The 18,862-nt window shown below is 35.9% G+C and overlaps 1 protein-coding gene across 1 annotated transcript; it reads right to left on the reverse strand.

The window, feature by feature from the left end:
• Positions 1-109: 109 nt before the first annotated feature.
• On the reverse strand, positions 110-7,893 carry LOC107467670 (ABC transporter B family member 20-like). The gene is given in 12 exon segments (XM_016086823.3): positions 110-1,110; positions 1,112-1,882; positions 2,202-2,443; positions 2,532-3,298; positions 3,560-3,900; positions 4,013-4,233; positions 4,333-4,643; positions 4,723-4,982; positions 5,244-5,444; positions 5,569-5,744; positions 5,827-5,881; positions 6,798-7,893. Coding segments are annotated over 12 exon segments (4,170 nt in total). The 5' UTR covers positions 7,161-7,893; the 3' UTR covers positions 110-648.
• Positions 7,894-18,862: the final 10,969 nt, after the last annotated feature.

Raw genomic sequence — 18,862 nt, forward strand, 5'->3', positions numbered from 1 at the left:
TAATTTACTCTCACCCAAATTGAAAAATAATCTTAAAAACTGAAAATGATGAAGATTCCATGTCTGCATTGATTACGGAAACGGTAAAATTTAAGGGGCCTCGTTTAAGTAAACCAGCAAAAGAGAAAGCTTTTCTAAACTCTCACTATATATGTACAGAGGTTACAACTCATGGACTGAATTTTCTATATAATTTTCACAAACAAGAAAAAGAATACAGTAATGATTAATGAATAAGTTTATCATCTATCCACGCTATAGATCCCCAACTAAGAAGAATCAGCGTTGATTCCACCACTCTCCTCTTTTTAAGAAACAAATCAATATACCAATGGAGACAACACTGCCAGTCCAAACAGCTTGCCTCCAAAAGAATATGCATACAGCTCAGAAACCTCGTACCAACCGAACTCCTATTTTCAAATTCTACACATCTATTCCTGCTACAGTTTCCTCCTTTCTATGACTATCAGTGCCTAGTTCTAATTTAAGCTTCATTGTTCCCGTTCTTGCCACATGCAAACCTCCACCTGACATTCTTGAAAATTTTCAAGAAGTGGAGTATTCACCAGTCGTTGTCAAGCATAATGTGAAATAAAACTCACCAATCAACCTTAGCTGCAATTACTTGCATCATACACTCTGATTCTAAATGAGCCGATGCTGACGCAATGCCTTGCCAAAATGAGGTTGCATCAATCGGACATACAGGCCATTCTTTGCAACCAGTGAATCGTGGCTTCCCGACTCCACTATCCTTCCTCCATTAAGGACTACAATGTTATCTACATGTCTCATCATTGCAGCCCTGTGCGCTATTAAAATAGTGGTCTTGTTCCCCATGACTAGTGTGTCCAGAGCCTCTTGCACCACTCGGCTTGACTCAGATTCAATAGATGAACTGGCTTCATCCAACAATAAGATAGGTGCATTTTTCAAAATTACCCGAGCAATTGCAATTCTCTGTTTCTGTCCTGGAGTTAAGTCAACACCTCTCATCCCAACATGTGTGTCGTAACCATGAGGCAAACTGCTAATGAAATGATGAGCATTTGCTATTCTTGCGGCCTCTTTCACCTCAGCTTCACTGGCATTGTGCCTGTCATATATATAGGATATTCTCCCTTAAGGTGTTTGAGAAAATAATAGGTTTCTGTTGAACCAGACCAAGGTGGCTCCTCAACCATCTCAAATTATATAGCTTTAAATCCCTCCCGTCTAGAAAAATTTGCCCAGCAACTGGATCATAAAATCTTTCTATCAAAGATATTATAGTGCTCTTTCCAGACCCAGAAACTCCCACAACAGCAATTGTTTGTCCCCCATTGACTTTCAAACTGAAATTGCTCAAGACCAACACTTCTGGCCGAGAAGGGTAACAGAAATCAACATTTTTCAATTCAATGCTTCCATATACATTGGGAGGCTTCACTGCAGAGCTATCATCAGGATCAATGTTAGGTACGCGGTCTATAATTTCAAACACCGATATGAGAGATTTGCGTCGTTTAAGTATGTAAGGAGCCAAGCCAAAAGGCTCCACAAGTGCAAATGTAGCAAACGAGAAAACCATGTACACCTTGAGTGCAGTTGGTGGATGCACATATCCATTATTTATACATGTTGCTGTGTACCAAAGTAGAAGGGCATTGCATGCGAAGAGTAGAAACTGCGAAAAACCAAATCCAAAACCGATGGCCACTCCATGAAGAAAGCTCTTCATAAATATCTTATTTAACTGCAGCCTGTAGAGCTCCATAACCTTGTTACCAGCACAAAATGCAACAACTGTGTAAATATTTCTAACAGCATCTTCAAGAACCAAAGAAGCCTTTCTGTGCATTTCCTGTATACCTCTTGAAAAGCCAGCAAGCCACAGTTTCTGCAACATACAATTAGGATGTTAAATCATTTAGATACTTAGCAAGATTAGATCCATCAGTATAATAATTAATAAATGAAATTAAATGTAGATTGAAATAAACAATAATTACTGAAAATTACAACGGAACCCCAGAAAAGAGGTCAAACATCATTAGATCATGACATACTTGATGCTAAAAAGGTGAATAAATGAAATAAAACTATTGATTTATATGGAGAAATTCTTCCAAAAACAATGTACATGTGGAAAAGAAATAAAAACTCACCCCAACCACCAGAAAATATAACACTAGAAAACCAGAAATGCAGAGGCAAACCTGTGCAAATGCAGAGATACAAAGAACTGGAAGTGTTGCTAAAGCCACAAGTGCTAATCGCCATTGGAGCAAAACACCAATGAGAAAAGCAACAATAACTGCAGCACTGTCCTGTACGAATATTGAAAGTCGATTGCTAAAAGCTGCTCGAACAAATGTAGCATCATTCGCCAAGCGCATGGATAAATTGTCAGCACTGTTTTCCTCTTCATCGAACCATCCAGTTTCATTGCGTAGCATGGCTGCCATGTTTTAGAAACAAGTTAAGCACAAGCTCAGGGATCCAAAACACACTAAAGGGAAAAATTTAAAGCAGAAGGATGTACTTACCCGAAAACATCATTCTCCTGACTCTTTCTGTCATTTTCTCCCCCATAATGCCAAAGTAGAAATGCTGCAAAAAGTTGGCAATAACTGTCACGACGCCCATGCAAGCAATGACCAAGCACCACTTGTTTACTTCCCCCTGCAAGTGATTTGCCTCATCAATTCTATAGTAAGCCGTCACCACCATGCCAATAACATAAGCAAGAAGTGGGTTGAAAGAACCAAAGATAGCAGCACCCGTGCTTCCTAACACAGCATAAAGCCACTCAGCCAAACTAAGCTCAGCGAGCCTCCAAAGTGAGGGTTGCCCCCGATGTCGTGCATCCTTTGTTAGATCCATTTTCACTGACATATCATCAGAATGACTCTCTGGCCTACTAAAAGTCTGCGAATGAGAGCGTTCATTTTTAGGATCAGACGTTAATAGAGGTGAAATAGGGGATTCCGGGTCGGAACCATTTGATGCTTGTCGATTCACAGACTGGACATCAATCTTGGGCAGCTCTGGCAGTCTCATTTCAAAACTGTCCTGCCTTTTTATCGATGGCTCCTTATCTGCACCATTTTCTAGCATCATCTCAGGTGGTGGGCTCCGTGCTTTTGGTGAATCTTGTGAGTTAAAGAAGCCATCCGAAGGCCGAAATACTCCAGCAATTCTTTGAAGAGAGGGTGATTTATTCATTTTGGGGGATGATGGTTCTCTCAAACTTTCTGAAGAATCTTTCTCAATTTGGAAAACTCCAGCATCCTTGTAGTTCCGAATAGGCATCCTGGACAATAAGCAAAAGAACATGTGATGTTACAAGTAAAGAAACCTTGCAAATAATAAACATACTATATGTTAAATACTGCTGTTCGGGGCTATTTAATTGTGTTAGGCGATGGGGTAAAGATGATTCATTTATTGTTAAGGTAAACATTTTCTTAACAGAACTGAGCTCCTTTTATGAAAGAACCATGTTATATCCTCCAGATATGCAAACAACACTATATTGAAAAGGAAGTAAGTATGGCTAGATTCAGTATTACACCTTTTGGGAAGTTTTGTGGCCTCTTCACAGCGAAGAAGCTCTGCATATAAGCCATCCCGGCTTAATAACTCATCATGAGTACCCATTTCAACAAGTTGACCTTCCTCCATAACAGCTATATAATCAGCATTACGTATGAGACTAAGCCTTCGAGCAATTATTATTGTTGAGCGTCCCAACATAAGTAGATCAAGGGCCTCCTGAACAGACCTCTCAGCCTCAAAATCAAGTCCACCAGTAACCTCATCAAGCAGAAGAATCGATGGATTCAAAAGCACAGCTCTTGCAACAGATAGTTTTATTTTCTGCTCTTCTGTCAAAGCTATACCAGCCCTCCCAACCTAAAAGATAGAAGCCTCAGTTTTCTTAGTGAAATTGGATTGCTAGTAGAAATCCAAATACAAACCAAAAGAAGAGATACAGGCTCCATATGATAGTGTAATCAGGCTTTACCTGAGTGTCATAACCTTTATCTAACGAGCTGATAAACGCATGTGCATGAGCTATTTTAGCAGCCTCTACAATTTGATCCATGGTTGCATCCCTCCCATAAGCAATGTTGTCTCTTATACTCAAACTGAGCAATGCAGGTTCCTGGGTGACCAGTCCAATTTGTTTTCTAAGCCATTCCAGTTTCAAATTCTTGATGTTTTCACCATCTAAAAGAACTTCTCCTAAACCACAGATAGAAAAAATAGATTTTGGTCTGAAATGACTCATGAGTCCTATGAATAACAGGGCATGCATGCACTTGAGAATTGGAAAACAATTACCTAATGTAGGATCATAGAATCGCTCCATGAGTGGAATAATACTACTTTTGCCAGAGCCATTTCTGCCAACAAGTGCCACAGCTTTCTTAGCAGGAACAGTGAGATAAAACCCACTCAAGATAGGGATTTCAGGACGAGAAAGATAACTGAAATAAACATTGCGGAACTCTATATTCCCTTGCACTGAAGCAGGGGCACTGCCATCATGATTAAAAGATGAGGATGACCGGCTTATCATCTCAAACAATCTATAAGCAGCTATTCGCCCTTGATCAAATGAGTAGAAATTCGTTGCCGCTTGATTCAATCCCCTTAAATAAAGTAACAAAAATTGTGTTAAAAAATGTAAAACAAATAGGGAAAAATACACAAGTTGCGAATGAAACTCACAAGCCACTTAGAATCACAGCAAACAAAGCTGTTATAATTTCACCACCATGAGCTTTTCTGTGCACAACCAAGAACCTTCCAACCCAGAGTTGTAATGCACAAGAACATATTGCAAGCCCATACGTAAATCCAAGACCAAGCCCTTGAACAAGACTGATTAATATACCATATCTAAGAGTAGCTTGCAGTGATGTTGCATATGAATATTTAGCCAGAGTTTCATTTGTAAATGCATACAAGGTCCTTATATACGAAATTGCCTGCATCACAATATTATAAATATTCAGAATCAATGGCACAGAAATAAGTGGCGCACATAAACATCACCCACAAAAATACTGTGCTTAGTGCTTACAATACAATACTATAACAAAAACTGTATGGAAGATTTTCAGACAGATTTGAAACCTTCCTCCTTTCCTTCTATATATAGCAAAATGAAAATCTACCTTTCAATTGCATGTATAAATCAAGAATATAATTAGATTTAGAAATGAATCAAGACTTGGACAATAAATAACCTGTTCAGCAATGCTGGCTGCTTCAGCATATGCATCCTGGATATTCTCAGCAAGCCTATGAAGGAATATATTTGATATTCCTCCTGCCGCAACGATAAATGGACCTGTAGCTAATGTTATCAATGCAATCTGCCAACAATTGATAAAACCAATAACAAGACCACTGAAGAACGTAGCCATGTTATGAATATAATTCCCAACCTGTATTATTAAAACTTAAAAGTCAATAGACATACTGTATGAGACGAGTCTGGAGGTCTCATCTGCAAAGAATTTCAAATTTACAAATGAATAAGTTTATGCAAAATACAAGAACCTAACATACCTTTTCACTAAGTGCAGACTGAATGAGCAGCACATCACTCAATACTTGACTCACGATATCTCCATTATTCCCATAAGTATCAAAAAAGCTCATATCTTGATTAAGCAATACTTGAACATATTTTGACCTGATAACAGCAGTCTGCCGTTCTCCGGTCAAAATCCAACATGAAACCTCTATGATAAATAAAGAAAAGTTAGCATTGCAAGATACATAAACACAATATTAAATAAGATAAATTGCTTGTGATTAATGTACCAATCCAGCCAGCAGCAAAAACTCCCCCAGCAATATAAACAATGGTTAAAGCCAGCTGCAGAAGAAACAACAAGAGAGGCAGCAAAATTAAATGTGTAGCTATGATGTAAACTGGTTTGACAGACTAAATAAACCAGTCAAACAATAAAACATTCATACTCATAGGTTCTCTGGCAAAATCAGATTTAGAAACATTGCCTATTAGTAATTGTTGGTCAACCATGTCTAGTTTTGTGACTTTTGTCTCCTTCTTGCTAATTGTAACTGCTCACTACAGTTGAGTTCAAAGTATTTGTATTGACGGAGTTGTGATTCAGGACAAACAAGCATTTTTCCCACATGGAGGAATAGCTACATGAATTAATTGTGCCCTAGACTCCTAGCACTTTAGCACCCAAAAGAAAAAGATCTATGAATAAAGGCAGCAATTTGCTCTCTTCCAATTTCGAAATAGTGTATTTGTGTGATAAAAATCAGTTGTTCAGCTTTCTTAACTTTTCAACTCTACCCACGATTTATTTTCATTGGCAGACGGCTTCATAATTCCATCTCCTCAAAGCCCTAATTATTCCTTATTTGAATTTACTTTAAAATGGCCAAATTCCTATCCCTGTAACTGTAATTATCATCGACGACACACAATTAGCTGGTGAATTGAACCTAATATCCCTTTCTAATATCGGAAAACTAAGGCTAAATGAACAAAAATTAAATGCACATTGACTTATATAAGTAAGAGAGAACAATTTCAAGCACAAGCAAATCCCTTACAGGAAGAAGTGTTCAAATGAGTGTAATCAATTCGGTATTCATAAAAAAAGAAATTCATTGCTCAATTACCTCATCATAACATCACAAGCAGCAAATGCATTTCACAACTAAAGCAAAATCAAATTACCAGAAATGAAAATCCAGACACGTTACGCACAACAAAATCTAGGGTAAGAGCTAAGAAGAGAACGAAACCGAACCTCCTTGAACCTGTGAAACTGGTCATCTTGCTGACGAACATGGATGATTTTGGCAAAGAAATGCAAGTAAACGACGAGAGCGGTACCGTGAGCTGCGGCGGCGAGGGAGCCAAGGATCATAAGGAACCAGTCAAAACGATCGGCGCAGGCGAAGAGGCGGGAGAAAGGAACGGCAGCTGGCGGCGGCTCAACCTCCTCCGGCTCCTCGATCTCCTCCTCCACCTCAACCTGCTGCGACGCCGAAGTCTCGGCACCGGGATCAATATACGGAGACGGCGACTCCGGCGGCTCCGAAACCTCAGACACCGGAGTGAGAGGCTGTATGTGCGGCGGGGACCAACCGAACAGCCCTCTCGATACCATCACGCCCTCCGATCCCTACTCAGAATTGAAACGAGTGACAGATCCACCGTAATTCACAAGGCGAAATTCAACAACACTTGAGCTATTTGAGAAAACGACGTCGTAATTAAACGCCGCACCGTTAGTTGTGTTGTTCCTTTAAGGTGACGGCGAGCTGTTTGACTCGGTCAACAAAGGCTTACGGAAAAGTTAAAACTTAAAACATCTTAAGCACTAAAAGCCTTCCTTCATTTTCCTCCGTTTTGGTTTCCATCGCCGCCGGTGAAACCTCTATTATTTTATTTACTCCGGCGTCGAAATCTTTTTCCGTTTGATTTCCTTTTCAATTTGTTTGAGATTGAATTGAATACTTGAATCACGGAATTAGGAGGAGGATACAGTGAGTGTGTGCTGTGAAATTGTGATGGCATGCATGCAGTTGCAGAGCTGGAAATTGGACCCTAGGGGCTTTTTGGTAAAATTAGGGGCAATGATGGTGTTGGTAAATGCGTGAACAGCTGGATGATGTGCAGCGGAATTACGTTGAAGCCCCTCCTTGGAGACGTTGGAGTGACACGTCTGAAATGCTGGCGTGCTATGGTTTTTTCGGAAAAAGGGAAAAGGCGGAGCTTTAAAAATGGAGAGCGCTTTTGGCATTGTGGGTAGTGAGGAGTGAGTAGTGAGGAGAGTGGGGGCATCATTTGGTGGGAAATAAAATTAGAGCGCCTCTCTTTTTTTTTTTGTTGTGCCAGTGAATTTCCTCTGTTCCTTCTTTCCTTTTTCATGTGATCTCTGACCTATTTTTGGAGTTTTATTATTTTATTTTCCAATTCTATGATGGTATGGTTTTAATGAAGTTAGGATCTTAGTCTCGTGCGGGTCGTTTATTTTTATTTATCTAACGAAGAGGAAATTTCATGTGACAAGACCTTTGTTGGTACATTTAATATGCTCATTTGTTTCTTTAACACCAAATAATTCATTGCATAATGGTATATAGGCTAGAATTCGCGGTCCATTTAACGAATCTAACGTGTACAAAGTTGGAAAAGTATATAAGCATAAAATCTGATACTATCTTATTATCCATGTATAGTACTTAACGAAACTTTCGCCGAGTAAATTTTACGTTTTAAGAACAGGTTACTTGACTATAATTTCTTTGAAATCCAGGGTCAATTTTTGTGATCCGTGTTGTAAGGGAATAAATAACAAAAACGTCAAAAAATGTCTCATTATACTATTATATTAATGCATCTCAAAAGTCAAAACAATCATCAGGTCTCTTTTTTTTTTTGAAACGGGCATCAGGTCATTTTTTTCCCTTCTTTAAAATAATCAGCCCTTTAATGGTATCACTAAAGAAAGCACGAAGAAAACATAACAAGCCCAAAAAAATCAAAGGAGATAAAAGAAACGCAGTCTTAGTACTAATTTTAAGCAAAGCCAACAAAAGTCAAAGGAGATAAAACATAGTGATATCAATCTCATACTAGATATTAAACTACATATTAATTTAAATGCTTAAGATCCCAAATGCATTAAGTTAAGAAAACGGTTGTGAGAACCATCTCAGACTCCATGGATAACTTGAGTAGCTTTAAGCCCTGTAACACATTAAAGGTTATATTAGAAAGTTTGAACAGGTTAAAATGAGATGAGCAGTGTAAGAAAGATACCTCTTTCATGCCAAGCTGAACAACGGTTTCTTTCAAGACACCAACATCTTTGACATTGAGCTGATTAAGCATGGTGATACCAGATATGGTTGACATGGGCTGAATGAGAAGATTATCCATGATCATGCTGTTATTAGGTGCAGCCGTGGACGGGGCTTCACCCTTGATATAGTTGACTTCCGTCGTCATACGACCAGTACGACATGCGGCACAAATAGAATCGTAATAAACTGCTACAGAGCTGCTCGTGCAATAGGAATAACTGCGTGAGCACCTGAACAACTCTGGAGTCATGTTGGAGTGGTTTATAGCAGCCGAAGGGAGGAGGCCGGAGATGGAAGGTGAAGAGGCAAAAATGGTTGGATTAAGAAGAAGATTCTTAGAGAGGTTTGGTTGCATGTAGACATGGTTGAGGTTTTCAACTCTAGAATAAAGATTCCCCAAGCAACAACCCACGGCTTCCTTGGTTAAAAGCTTGATGACGGTAGCAAGTGGCAACTGAAGCAAGGTGAAGAGGAAGTCCACCACTTCCTTAGAGGCTTCTGCAAACAGCACTTTCTTATTCTTCGAGTCTATCAGAAGCTTCAAACTCAAATTACTACTATTAGTGGTGGAATTAGTCGTCATTGTGAGGGTCAATGTGAATGATAAGGGAAACCAAGGGCTATATATATAAGAGAGATTTTCTTGGTTGACGAGTGGAATGATGAAAAGTGGTTTCTTTGTGTGGCTCGAAGAAAGAGTTACTTGAAGGTTAATAAAGATGAGAATCACGATTAATTTTCTTTTTCTTTTATGATAATTTTTAAAAATAAATATATTTAATTGAAACAGTAAATTTTTCATTTTCATTTATACCGAAAACAACCAACCAAATCTATGGCACATCAAGCTCGGGTCACGGAACCCTCACCTCGGGTCTTGCCAGACGGCCGAGCTACACGTTTCAGGTAACCCTCGGAACATATATAAAGATAGAAAAGAGTATAAAAAGTAAAGAGAGAGAGAATTGCATAAATATATATATAAAGATAGAAAGAAGTATTAAAAGTAAAAATAGAGAGAATTGCATTTGTTTATAGTAAGAAAAAGAAAGAGAATATTTTTTTTATTGCTTGTGTGTGTGTATATTCCTTGAGGATTTGTCCTCTATTTATACATGCAAAAATTTTATACTTTCAAACTCCCATTTAATTCATTCACTATTGAGAATGTTAGACTGCCCATCATAAATGGGCATCCACCTTGTCATCCTTATCACAACACTCCCCCTTGGATGACCATTTAGGATTATTGTCTCGTTAAAACTTTACTAAAGAAAAACCCAATTGGAAAAAACCTTAGTGAAGGAAAAATAGTACAATATCCTTTAGTGATGGGGACTGCCTCATTAAAAACCTTGTCAAGAAAAAACCAATGGGAAAAAACCTAACCAAGGAAAAAAGAGTACAGTCTTCCCCTCTTGTCGACATCATTTAATATCTCGAAATCGGCGCATCCCAATCTCATGTACCAATCTTTCAAACGAGGATTTTGGGAGTGACTTTGTGAATAAATCTGCCATATTGTCACTTGAGCGGATCTGTTGAACATTAATTGTCCCTTGATTTTGAAGATCATGAGTGAAGAAGAATTTAGGAGAAATATGCTTCGTTCTATCATCTTTAATGTATCCACCCTTAAGTTGAGCAATATATGCTGTATTATCTTCAAATAGGACAGTTGGAGCTATCTTATGATCAACCAGTCCACATGATGACAGAATATATTGAATCAGACTCCTCAGCCAAAAACACTCGCGACTAGCTTCATGAATCGCCAGTATTTCGACATGATTAGAGGATGTTGCAGCAATCGTTTGTTTCGTGGACCTCCATGATATAGCTGTTCCACCATATGTAAACAGGTATCCTGTTTGAGATCTCCCTTTATGTGGATAAGACAAGTATCCAGCATCTGCATAGCCAACTAATTGTGACTTGGATCCATAGGGATAAAATAATCCCATATCAACCGTTCTATGAAGATATCGAAAGATTTGTTTGATTCCACTCCAATGTCTTCTGGTTGGAGAGGAACTATATCTTGCTAGTAAATTCATCGTGAATGATATGTCAGGTCGTGTATTATTAGCAAGATACATTAGTGCTCCAATGGCACTAAGATATGGTACTTCGGGACCAAGGATATCTTCATTTTCTTCTTTAGGACGGAATTGATCCTTTCCACATCTAAAGATCTTACGATCATTGGAGTACTTAATGGATGTGACTTATCCATATAAAATCTTTTCAAGATCTTTTCTGTGTATGTTGTTTGATGAATAAAGATTCCACTTTTTATATGCTCGATCTGCAGGTCGAGATAAAACTTAGTCTTTCCAAGATCTTTCATCTCAAACTCTTTTTTTAGAGTTTTTATAATTGTGGAATCTCTTCAGGAGTCCCAATGATATTTAAATCATCAACATACACAGCAATTATAATGAACTCATATATAGTTTTCTTTATGAAAACACATGGGCAGATATCATCATTCTTGAATCCGTTTTTGGCCAGATACTTAGTAAGACGATTATACCACATTCGTCCAGATTGCTTTAGACCATATAAAGATCTTTGCAATTTGACTGAGTATAACCCTTGCGAATATTCATTGGATGGTTTAGATATCTTTAGTCCTTCAAGGATTTTCATATAGATATCTCGATCTAATGAGCCGTATAAATAGGCTGTTACCACATCCATTAAATGCATATGCAGTTTATGATATGCAGCTAAACTGACCAAATAACGCAATGTTATCGCATCCACTACAGGAGAATACGTTTCTTCATAATCTATACCGGGCCTTTGTGAAAAACATTGTGCCACAAGTCGGGCTTTATAGCGCACAACTTCATTTTTCTCATTTCGTTTTCTCACAAATACCCACTTATATCCAACAGATTTTACATCTTCAGGTGTACGGACTACAGGTCCAAAGACTTCACGTTTTGCAAGTGAGTCTAATTCAGCCTTCATGGCTTCTTTCCATTTTGGCCAATCATTCCTTTGTCGACATTCTTCGACTGATCTTGGCTCAAGATCCTTACTTTCATGCATGATATTTAATGCCACATTATATGCAAATATTTCATTGACAATTGTCTTATTTTGGTCCCATTTCTCTCCTGTAAAGACATAATTTATCGAGATCTCATAATTTTCACAATTTTCAGGTACCTGAACGTCTTCTGGCGTTATATCAGAATTTTGGACAACTGCAGGTGTCTCTACTATGTCTTTTTCAACAGGAATATTATTTACCTCTTTTCTCTTTCGAGGATTTTGTCTTTAGAACCGACAGGCCTGCCACGCTTCTGACGTGAATTTGCTTCAGTGACTACTTGTCCTACTGGGACATCAATTTGAATTGGGACATTTTTCGCTGGTCTATAAAATTTGGTTATCCTCTTTGTATCGGAAAATGCATCAGGCAATTCATTTGCTATTCTTTGCAAATGTATAATCTTTTGAACTTCCAGTTCACATTGTCTTGATCGATTATCTAAATGCATCAACGATGATGCATTCTAGTTAAGTTCCTTTTCAGGAATCTTATTCTCTCCCCCTAATGTTGGAAATTTTGATTAATCAAAATGACAATTCGCAAACCGGGCTTTAAATACATCTCCAGTTTGTATCTCAAGATACCTCAATATAGAGGGAGAATCATATCCAACATATATTCCCAATTTTCTTTGGGGTCCCATTTTGGTGCGATTAGGTGGTGCAATGGGAACATATATCGCACACCCAAATATTCTTAAATGGAAAACATTTGGCTGCTAGCCAAAAGCTAGTTGCATAGGAGAGAACTGATGGTAACTCGTTGGCCTCAAACGAATAAGTGCTGCAGCATGTAAAATAACATGCCCCCAAACCGAGGTTGGGAGATTTGTTCTCATAAGCAAGGGTTTAGCAATTAATTGGAGGCGTTTAATAAGTGATTCTGCTAACCCATCTTGTGTGTGAACATAAGCTACTTGATGTTCAACACTTATTCCATTAGCCATACAATAAGCATCAAAGGCTTGGGAAGTAAATTCACCAGCATTATCAAGACGAATTGTTTTGATTGGATTTTTTGGAAATTGTGCTTTTAATCGAATAATTTGAGCCAGTAATCTCGCAAAAGCCAGGTTGCGAGAAGATAATAAGCACACATGTGACCATCTCGAAGATGCGTCTATTATGACCATAAAATATATAAAAGATCCACATGGTGGATGAATAGGTCCACATATATCACCTTAAATCCTTTCTAGGAATTCAGGGGACTCAAATCCAATCTTTACTGGTGATGGCCTTAAAATTAATTTTCCCTGAGAACATGCAGCACAACAAAATTCACTAGTTTTAAGAATCTTCTGGTTCTTTAGTGAATGTCCATGAGAGTTTTCAATAATTCTCCTCACCATTGTTGTTCCCGAATGACCCAATCGGTCGTGCCAAGTTATGAACTCATTTGAGTTAGTAAACTTCTGGTTTACAATGGCATGTGATTCAATTGCACTAATCTTGGTATAATACAACCCAGATGAAAGTGAGGATATTTTTTCTAATATAACTTTCTTATTTGAATCATGAGTTGTGATACATAAATACTCATGATTTCCCTCATTCATCGTCTCAACATGATATCCATTTCGACGAATATCTTTGAAACTCAACAAGTTCCTCAGAGACTTGGTAGATAATAGTGCATTATTTATTATAAATTTTGTTCCTCCAAGAAACAAAATTATAGCTCTTTAGGAGCATTCTATCACATTGCCTGAGCCAATAATAATATTAACATATTCCTCTTTTAGCACAAGATGGGTAAAATATATATCACTTTTGAGAATAGTGTGCGAACTTGCACTATTCGCAAGGCATACATCTTCATTACATATCCTTGCCATTCTCTTAAAAAACAAATAATAATAAAATGAGTAGTATGCACAGTTAAATTGAATACTTGATCAGAATTATTTTTCTAAGAAACACTATACCTAAAATAATGTCATATACAAAAATTTTATTTTAAAATTTGACACATTTAATAATTTCAAAATTCATAAACATTAATATTTCATTATTTATGTACATCACATTTGAAACTTAAATACATAGACAATAAAACTTAACAATAAGTTCTTTACATTATTTATTTACATAGATACTTCACAATCCGACATATTAAACTATTCCATCATTGATCAAATGACCAATATTTCCTTTAGGATCCTCAAAGAAATCAGATACATCATAATGAGTGGTGGAGTTCTCAGCATCATTTGAAACAAAAATTGTTTCCTTTCCTTTGTCGTCCTTTTTCAAAGATGCCTGGTAAAGATCGACTAGGTGCCTTGGAGTACGACAGGTACGTGACCAATGGCCATTTCCACCACAACGGAAACACTTATCCCCTGTTGATTTATTCTGCCCGATATTCCTTTCTTTATCCCACTTCTGGTGAAATCCTCTCTTTTGAACATAATTCTTTTTTCTTCCATAATTTTTCTTATTATTAAAACCTTGCCATTGACCTCTTCTGGGGTAATTTGCCACATTTACTTCAGGAAATGGGGCAGCGCCAGCTGGGCGCGTTTCATGATTTTTCAATAACAACTCATTGTTGCGTTCAACAACAAGAAGGTAAGAAATTAACTCAGAATATTTTTTAAATTCTTTCTCTCGATACTGCTACTGCAGGAGCACGTTCGAGGCATAGAAGGTTGAGAAAGTTTTCTCCAACATATCATGATCAGTTATTTTTTTCCCACACAATTTCATTCGTGAGGTGATTCGAAACATTGCAGAATTATATTCATTTATAGATTTAAAATCTTGTAAACGTAAATGCGTCTATTCATATCGGGGTTGAGGAAGTATCATCGTTTTCTGATGATTATACCTTTCTTCAAGGTCTTTCCAAAGATCTGCAGGATCTTTTAATGTAAGATATTCATTTTTCAATCCTTCGTCAAGATGATAACGAAGAAAAATCATGGCTTTAGCTTTATCTTTGCATTATTTTCAGCCTTAATGGTATCTCCAAGATCCATTGAATCAAGATGGATTTCAGCATGTAGTATCCATGATAAATAATTGTTTCCAGATATATCAAGAGCATTGAATTCAAGATGAGAGAGTTTCGACATAATAAAAATTTGTTACCTGAGTCTTCCTAAAAATTTGATCAGAGTCTCGTGCTGATAACGTGTTGTGAAATAAATAAAAGATATATTAAATATAAAATAAAGATGTATTAATATAAGACTCTAGCATTAAAATAATTAGCTCAATAATGATTTGTATATATAATAATATTATATATTGTAATGTGTATATATATATATAAAGAAGTATTAAAAGTAAAAAGAAAGAGAATTGCATTTGTTTATAGTAAGAGAAAGAAAGAGAATATTTTTTATATTGCTTCTGTGTGTGTATATTCCTTGAGAATTTGTCCTCTATTTATACATACAAAAATTCCATACTTTCAAACTCCCATTTAATTCATTTACTATTGAGAATGTTAGACCGCCCATCATAAATGGGCATCCACCTTATCATCCTTATCACAACAATATATATATTTAGGCAAAACTGCCAGTCTGCCGCTGGCTGGTTGGATACTTGCAGGGAAGTTGCATGGGAAAGGCTTAGTGTGACGGTGGATTCGTTTTGGAAGCAGTGCATCTAGAGCAAACAGTTTTTTAAATTTATAATCATTAATTAGTTATTCATAATATTTTTAAGGAAAAGTATAGGCCATCAATTTTTATATTTTTTGGCCGGTATTTAATCATCAAAACAAAAGTGATGATCTACTATTATTAGATATAATCTCACACTATTAAAATTATTATTGATGGCCAACTGATAATTATAAAACACCAAAATTACTGGCTCCCTAACATTCTTATATTTTTAATGATTTAAAATTATATTTAATGAAATAGAATTATTCATTTTTTTTGTTGATTAAAGTTTATTTTGGATAAATAACTTAATTAAGTTTTGTTGACAAAATAACTTAAACAATAAATGGCTATATTAGAAGTAGCTTATAAATAAGCTATTTTGTATTTGGGTTTTAGTTCTAAAATTGTTTATTTTATAGAAATATGATTAAAAATAGTAGTATTATAAGAAAATTCATTTTTTTTAAAGTTCCTCTATAAGTTTCTAAACAGCTTCTTAGAAAGTTGTAATTTGGTTTTGAAAATTGCACCAAACATTAATACTACTATTTTTTATAAATCAAAAGCTTCAAATGTTACTTTTAAAACTTTCCAAATGACCATAAGTGCTAGTCAGATTTTAATAAAAATGATGGCGCCCTAAACTTTCTCATCTTTTAAATATTGTTCTTTATCGATCTTGTTAGGTAGAGAATGGCTTTTGTAAACAATATGAACAATGTACTCTAAAATTGACCCAATAAAATAAAAAAATATTCTACCCCAACTTACCTCATAAACATTAATATTAGGATAACTATCCACGCACCTAATAAATTGAATATCTAACCATTATGAACTGTGCAGGAGTAAATCGAATAAAAAAGAATAACCATCCAATTAAGAATAATTAACCTAATCATCTACATACCTATTGAATTAAACACCTGACATATTCATTATTTACATTGTTTAGTATTCTTATTGTCTCCCTATACTTTTCCGTCCTTTATTCATTCAGCCTTTAGAGAAGAGAGAAAATAAAAAATAAGTAACTCCTCTTATTTTTTTAACAACTAATACGTAAAAATAAATATTTAAATTAATTAAATAATACTAAATTATTAAAAAGATTGACTTAAGACTGGAAATTAAAATACACCTCGTATTTTTCTTTTTGAAACTCGGGTATAAAAACTAGCTACTAATTGAATTTTTACTAAAGCTTTTTAGATGCAAAAATAGAAGAATAAAACAGACGGAATATTTGTATTATTATTAAGAATTTAACTTCGATACACGATCAGTCAGTATAGAATAATTTTACATGTGTATTTAATTATATATCATCATTTTAAAAAAAATTAATTATTTTTTATTTTGATCACATAAATAATCATTTAAAAAAATAGATATAATTATATGACTGTATAAAATATTTTATATTGTCAATGCATAAAAATTAAAATTTATTATTAATACAAATTATAAGTATAATTTATTAAAAATTGAGGTTAAAGCTTATTTATGTTTGTAATTAAAATGTTTTTATATAAAACTAATAATATAAAGCACTTATAAAATTACTTTACACTGACTAACAGTCGAGCGACTCGCTCATCATTGATTAGAACGTATGCACAAACTAGTGTTCGAAGTCGCAAGTGAGTGTGAGTAAAAAGAATCGATTTTCTGTTTCAGTTGTGACCTATGAACTGAGAATTGAATTGAGAAACAAAAAAAATGTGGGTAAAAAGATATTTAAGGGATAAATTTAAAATTTAAAAATATTTTAGGAGAAAATTTCGCTCAACGAAAGCTTCTTGTTTAAGGATGGCAAAATTCTTAATCCTCATTTGCATAACTATTCTTCAATTCATAGATTCTTAACATTATCCATATTCCATCCAACATCTCTGCAGCTATTCTCTTGCCACTCTTTCATTTCACTCCATTATCACTCCTCGCAGTTCCATCACCCTCACAGTGTCATTCTCTATATTCGTAACGTTCATTTTCGTAATTCTATCATTATATTTATTCTCTTTTTTGTTATTATATCTCCTACTTCATTCACAACTATGCGTTCTATCTTGCCGTAGGGTCTTTCGGTGTGTCAATTTAGTGATTTTCAATCGAAGCGTACAACAAGTTATAAATTTAGAAACTTTTACTTTAAAAGTGGACTAATTATGTAACACCCTACCACACAGGGCCTTACGCTTAAGTCGTAAAGCAGAGGTGGCAAGGTATTACGACCTCTAAAAGAAAACGATATCTACATAGATATAGTTGGGTGAAATCATATCTAGGAGCCTTGAAAAACAAGCTAAACAAATTGATAAACAGAAAATCGTGACACACTCGCATGGATATTCGTAAAACGGACAGGTAAAATCGAAAGATAACTGAACACATCTATATACATATCAGAGTTCCAAAACTCAGATAGCAAGCTCCAGACTCGACCTGCGAAGCTAAGGCCGACCAGAGTATATAATTATGTATATATACAACCCAAAATAAAACTCAAACCACAAAATAAACCCCTGTATCTCCATGTCGACCTCTAGGAGGGACAAAACACAAGATATACATGCGGAGATTCTATAAACATATATACATAGCATAAAACAAAATATGACAGTCCAAAAGACAGTTCTTCGCTCGTAAGGAGGATACCCAAATGCTCAACGAGGTGTCTCTCGACCTGCATCTGAAAAACAACAACATAGTATGGGATGAGAACCGGAGGTTCTCAGTATGGTAAAGGTGCCCGCATAGTTAATATAAAAGGTCTCGGGAAAGCCAGAGGCATTCCTAAAACTTCGACACTCAGATTTCAGCTTAAGAATTCAACTAAACCAGAAATTAGGTAAGTTATCTAAGGTATTAAAGTTCTAAACCTAACCTTAACTTAACACTTCACTTTCTGACTCCTCCAATCCTCCGAGACATTGGTGGAACAACCTTCTCTCCTCACACCTTCGTCAAGAGGAATTTCCCAAAAAACATACACATACAATTCAAGCAAAGAAAACACAGATAGAGAAGCATTTACAGCAAGTAGAACAAGTAGTAGATAAGTAGAATTTAACAGTTAAACAAACTAAAGCAATGCACACCCAAACAAAGCAAACAAATGCATATGATGTATGCCTGCCCTATGGCTGATGAGTCTCATCTGTCGGTTATACAGCCAACCCATGGAGTTAAACTCCAAGCTCAATAATATAGTATTCCATGGAGTCGAACTCCAAGCTCAACAATATAGTATTCCATGGAGTCGAACTCCAAGCTCAAATATAATATTCAATATTCATATATAT

The sequence above is a fragment of the Arachis duranensis genome, chromosome 9 (genome assembly GCF_000817695.3).
Source record: "Arachis duranensis cultivar V14167 chromosome 9, aradu.V14167.gnm2.J7QH, whole genome shotgun sequence".
NCBI classification, from domain to species: domain Eukaryota; kingdom Viridiplantae; phylum Streptophyta; class Magnoliopsida; order Fabales; family Fabaceae; genus Arachis; species Arachis duranensis.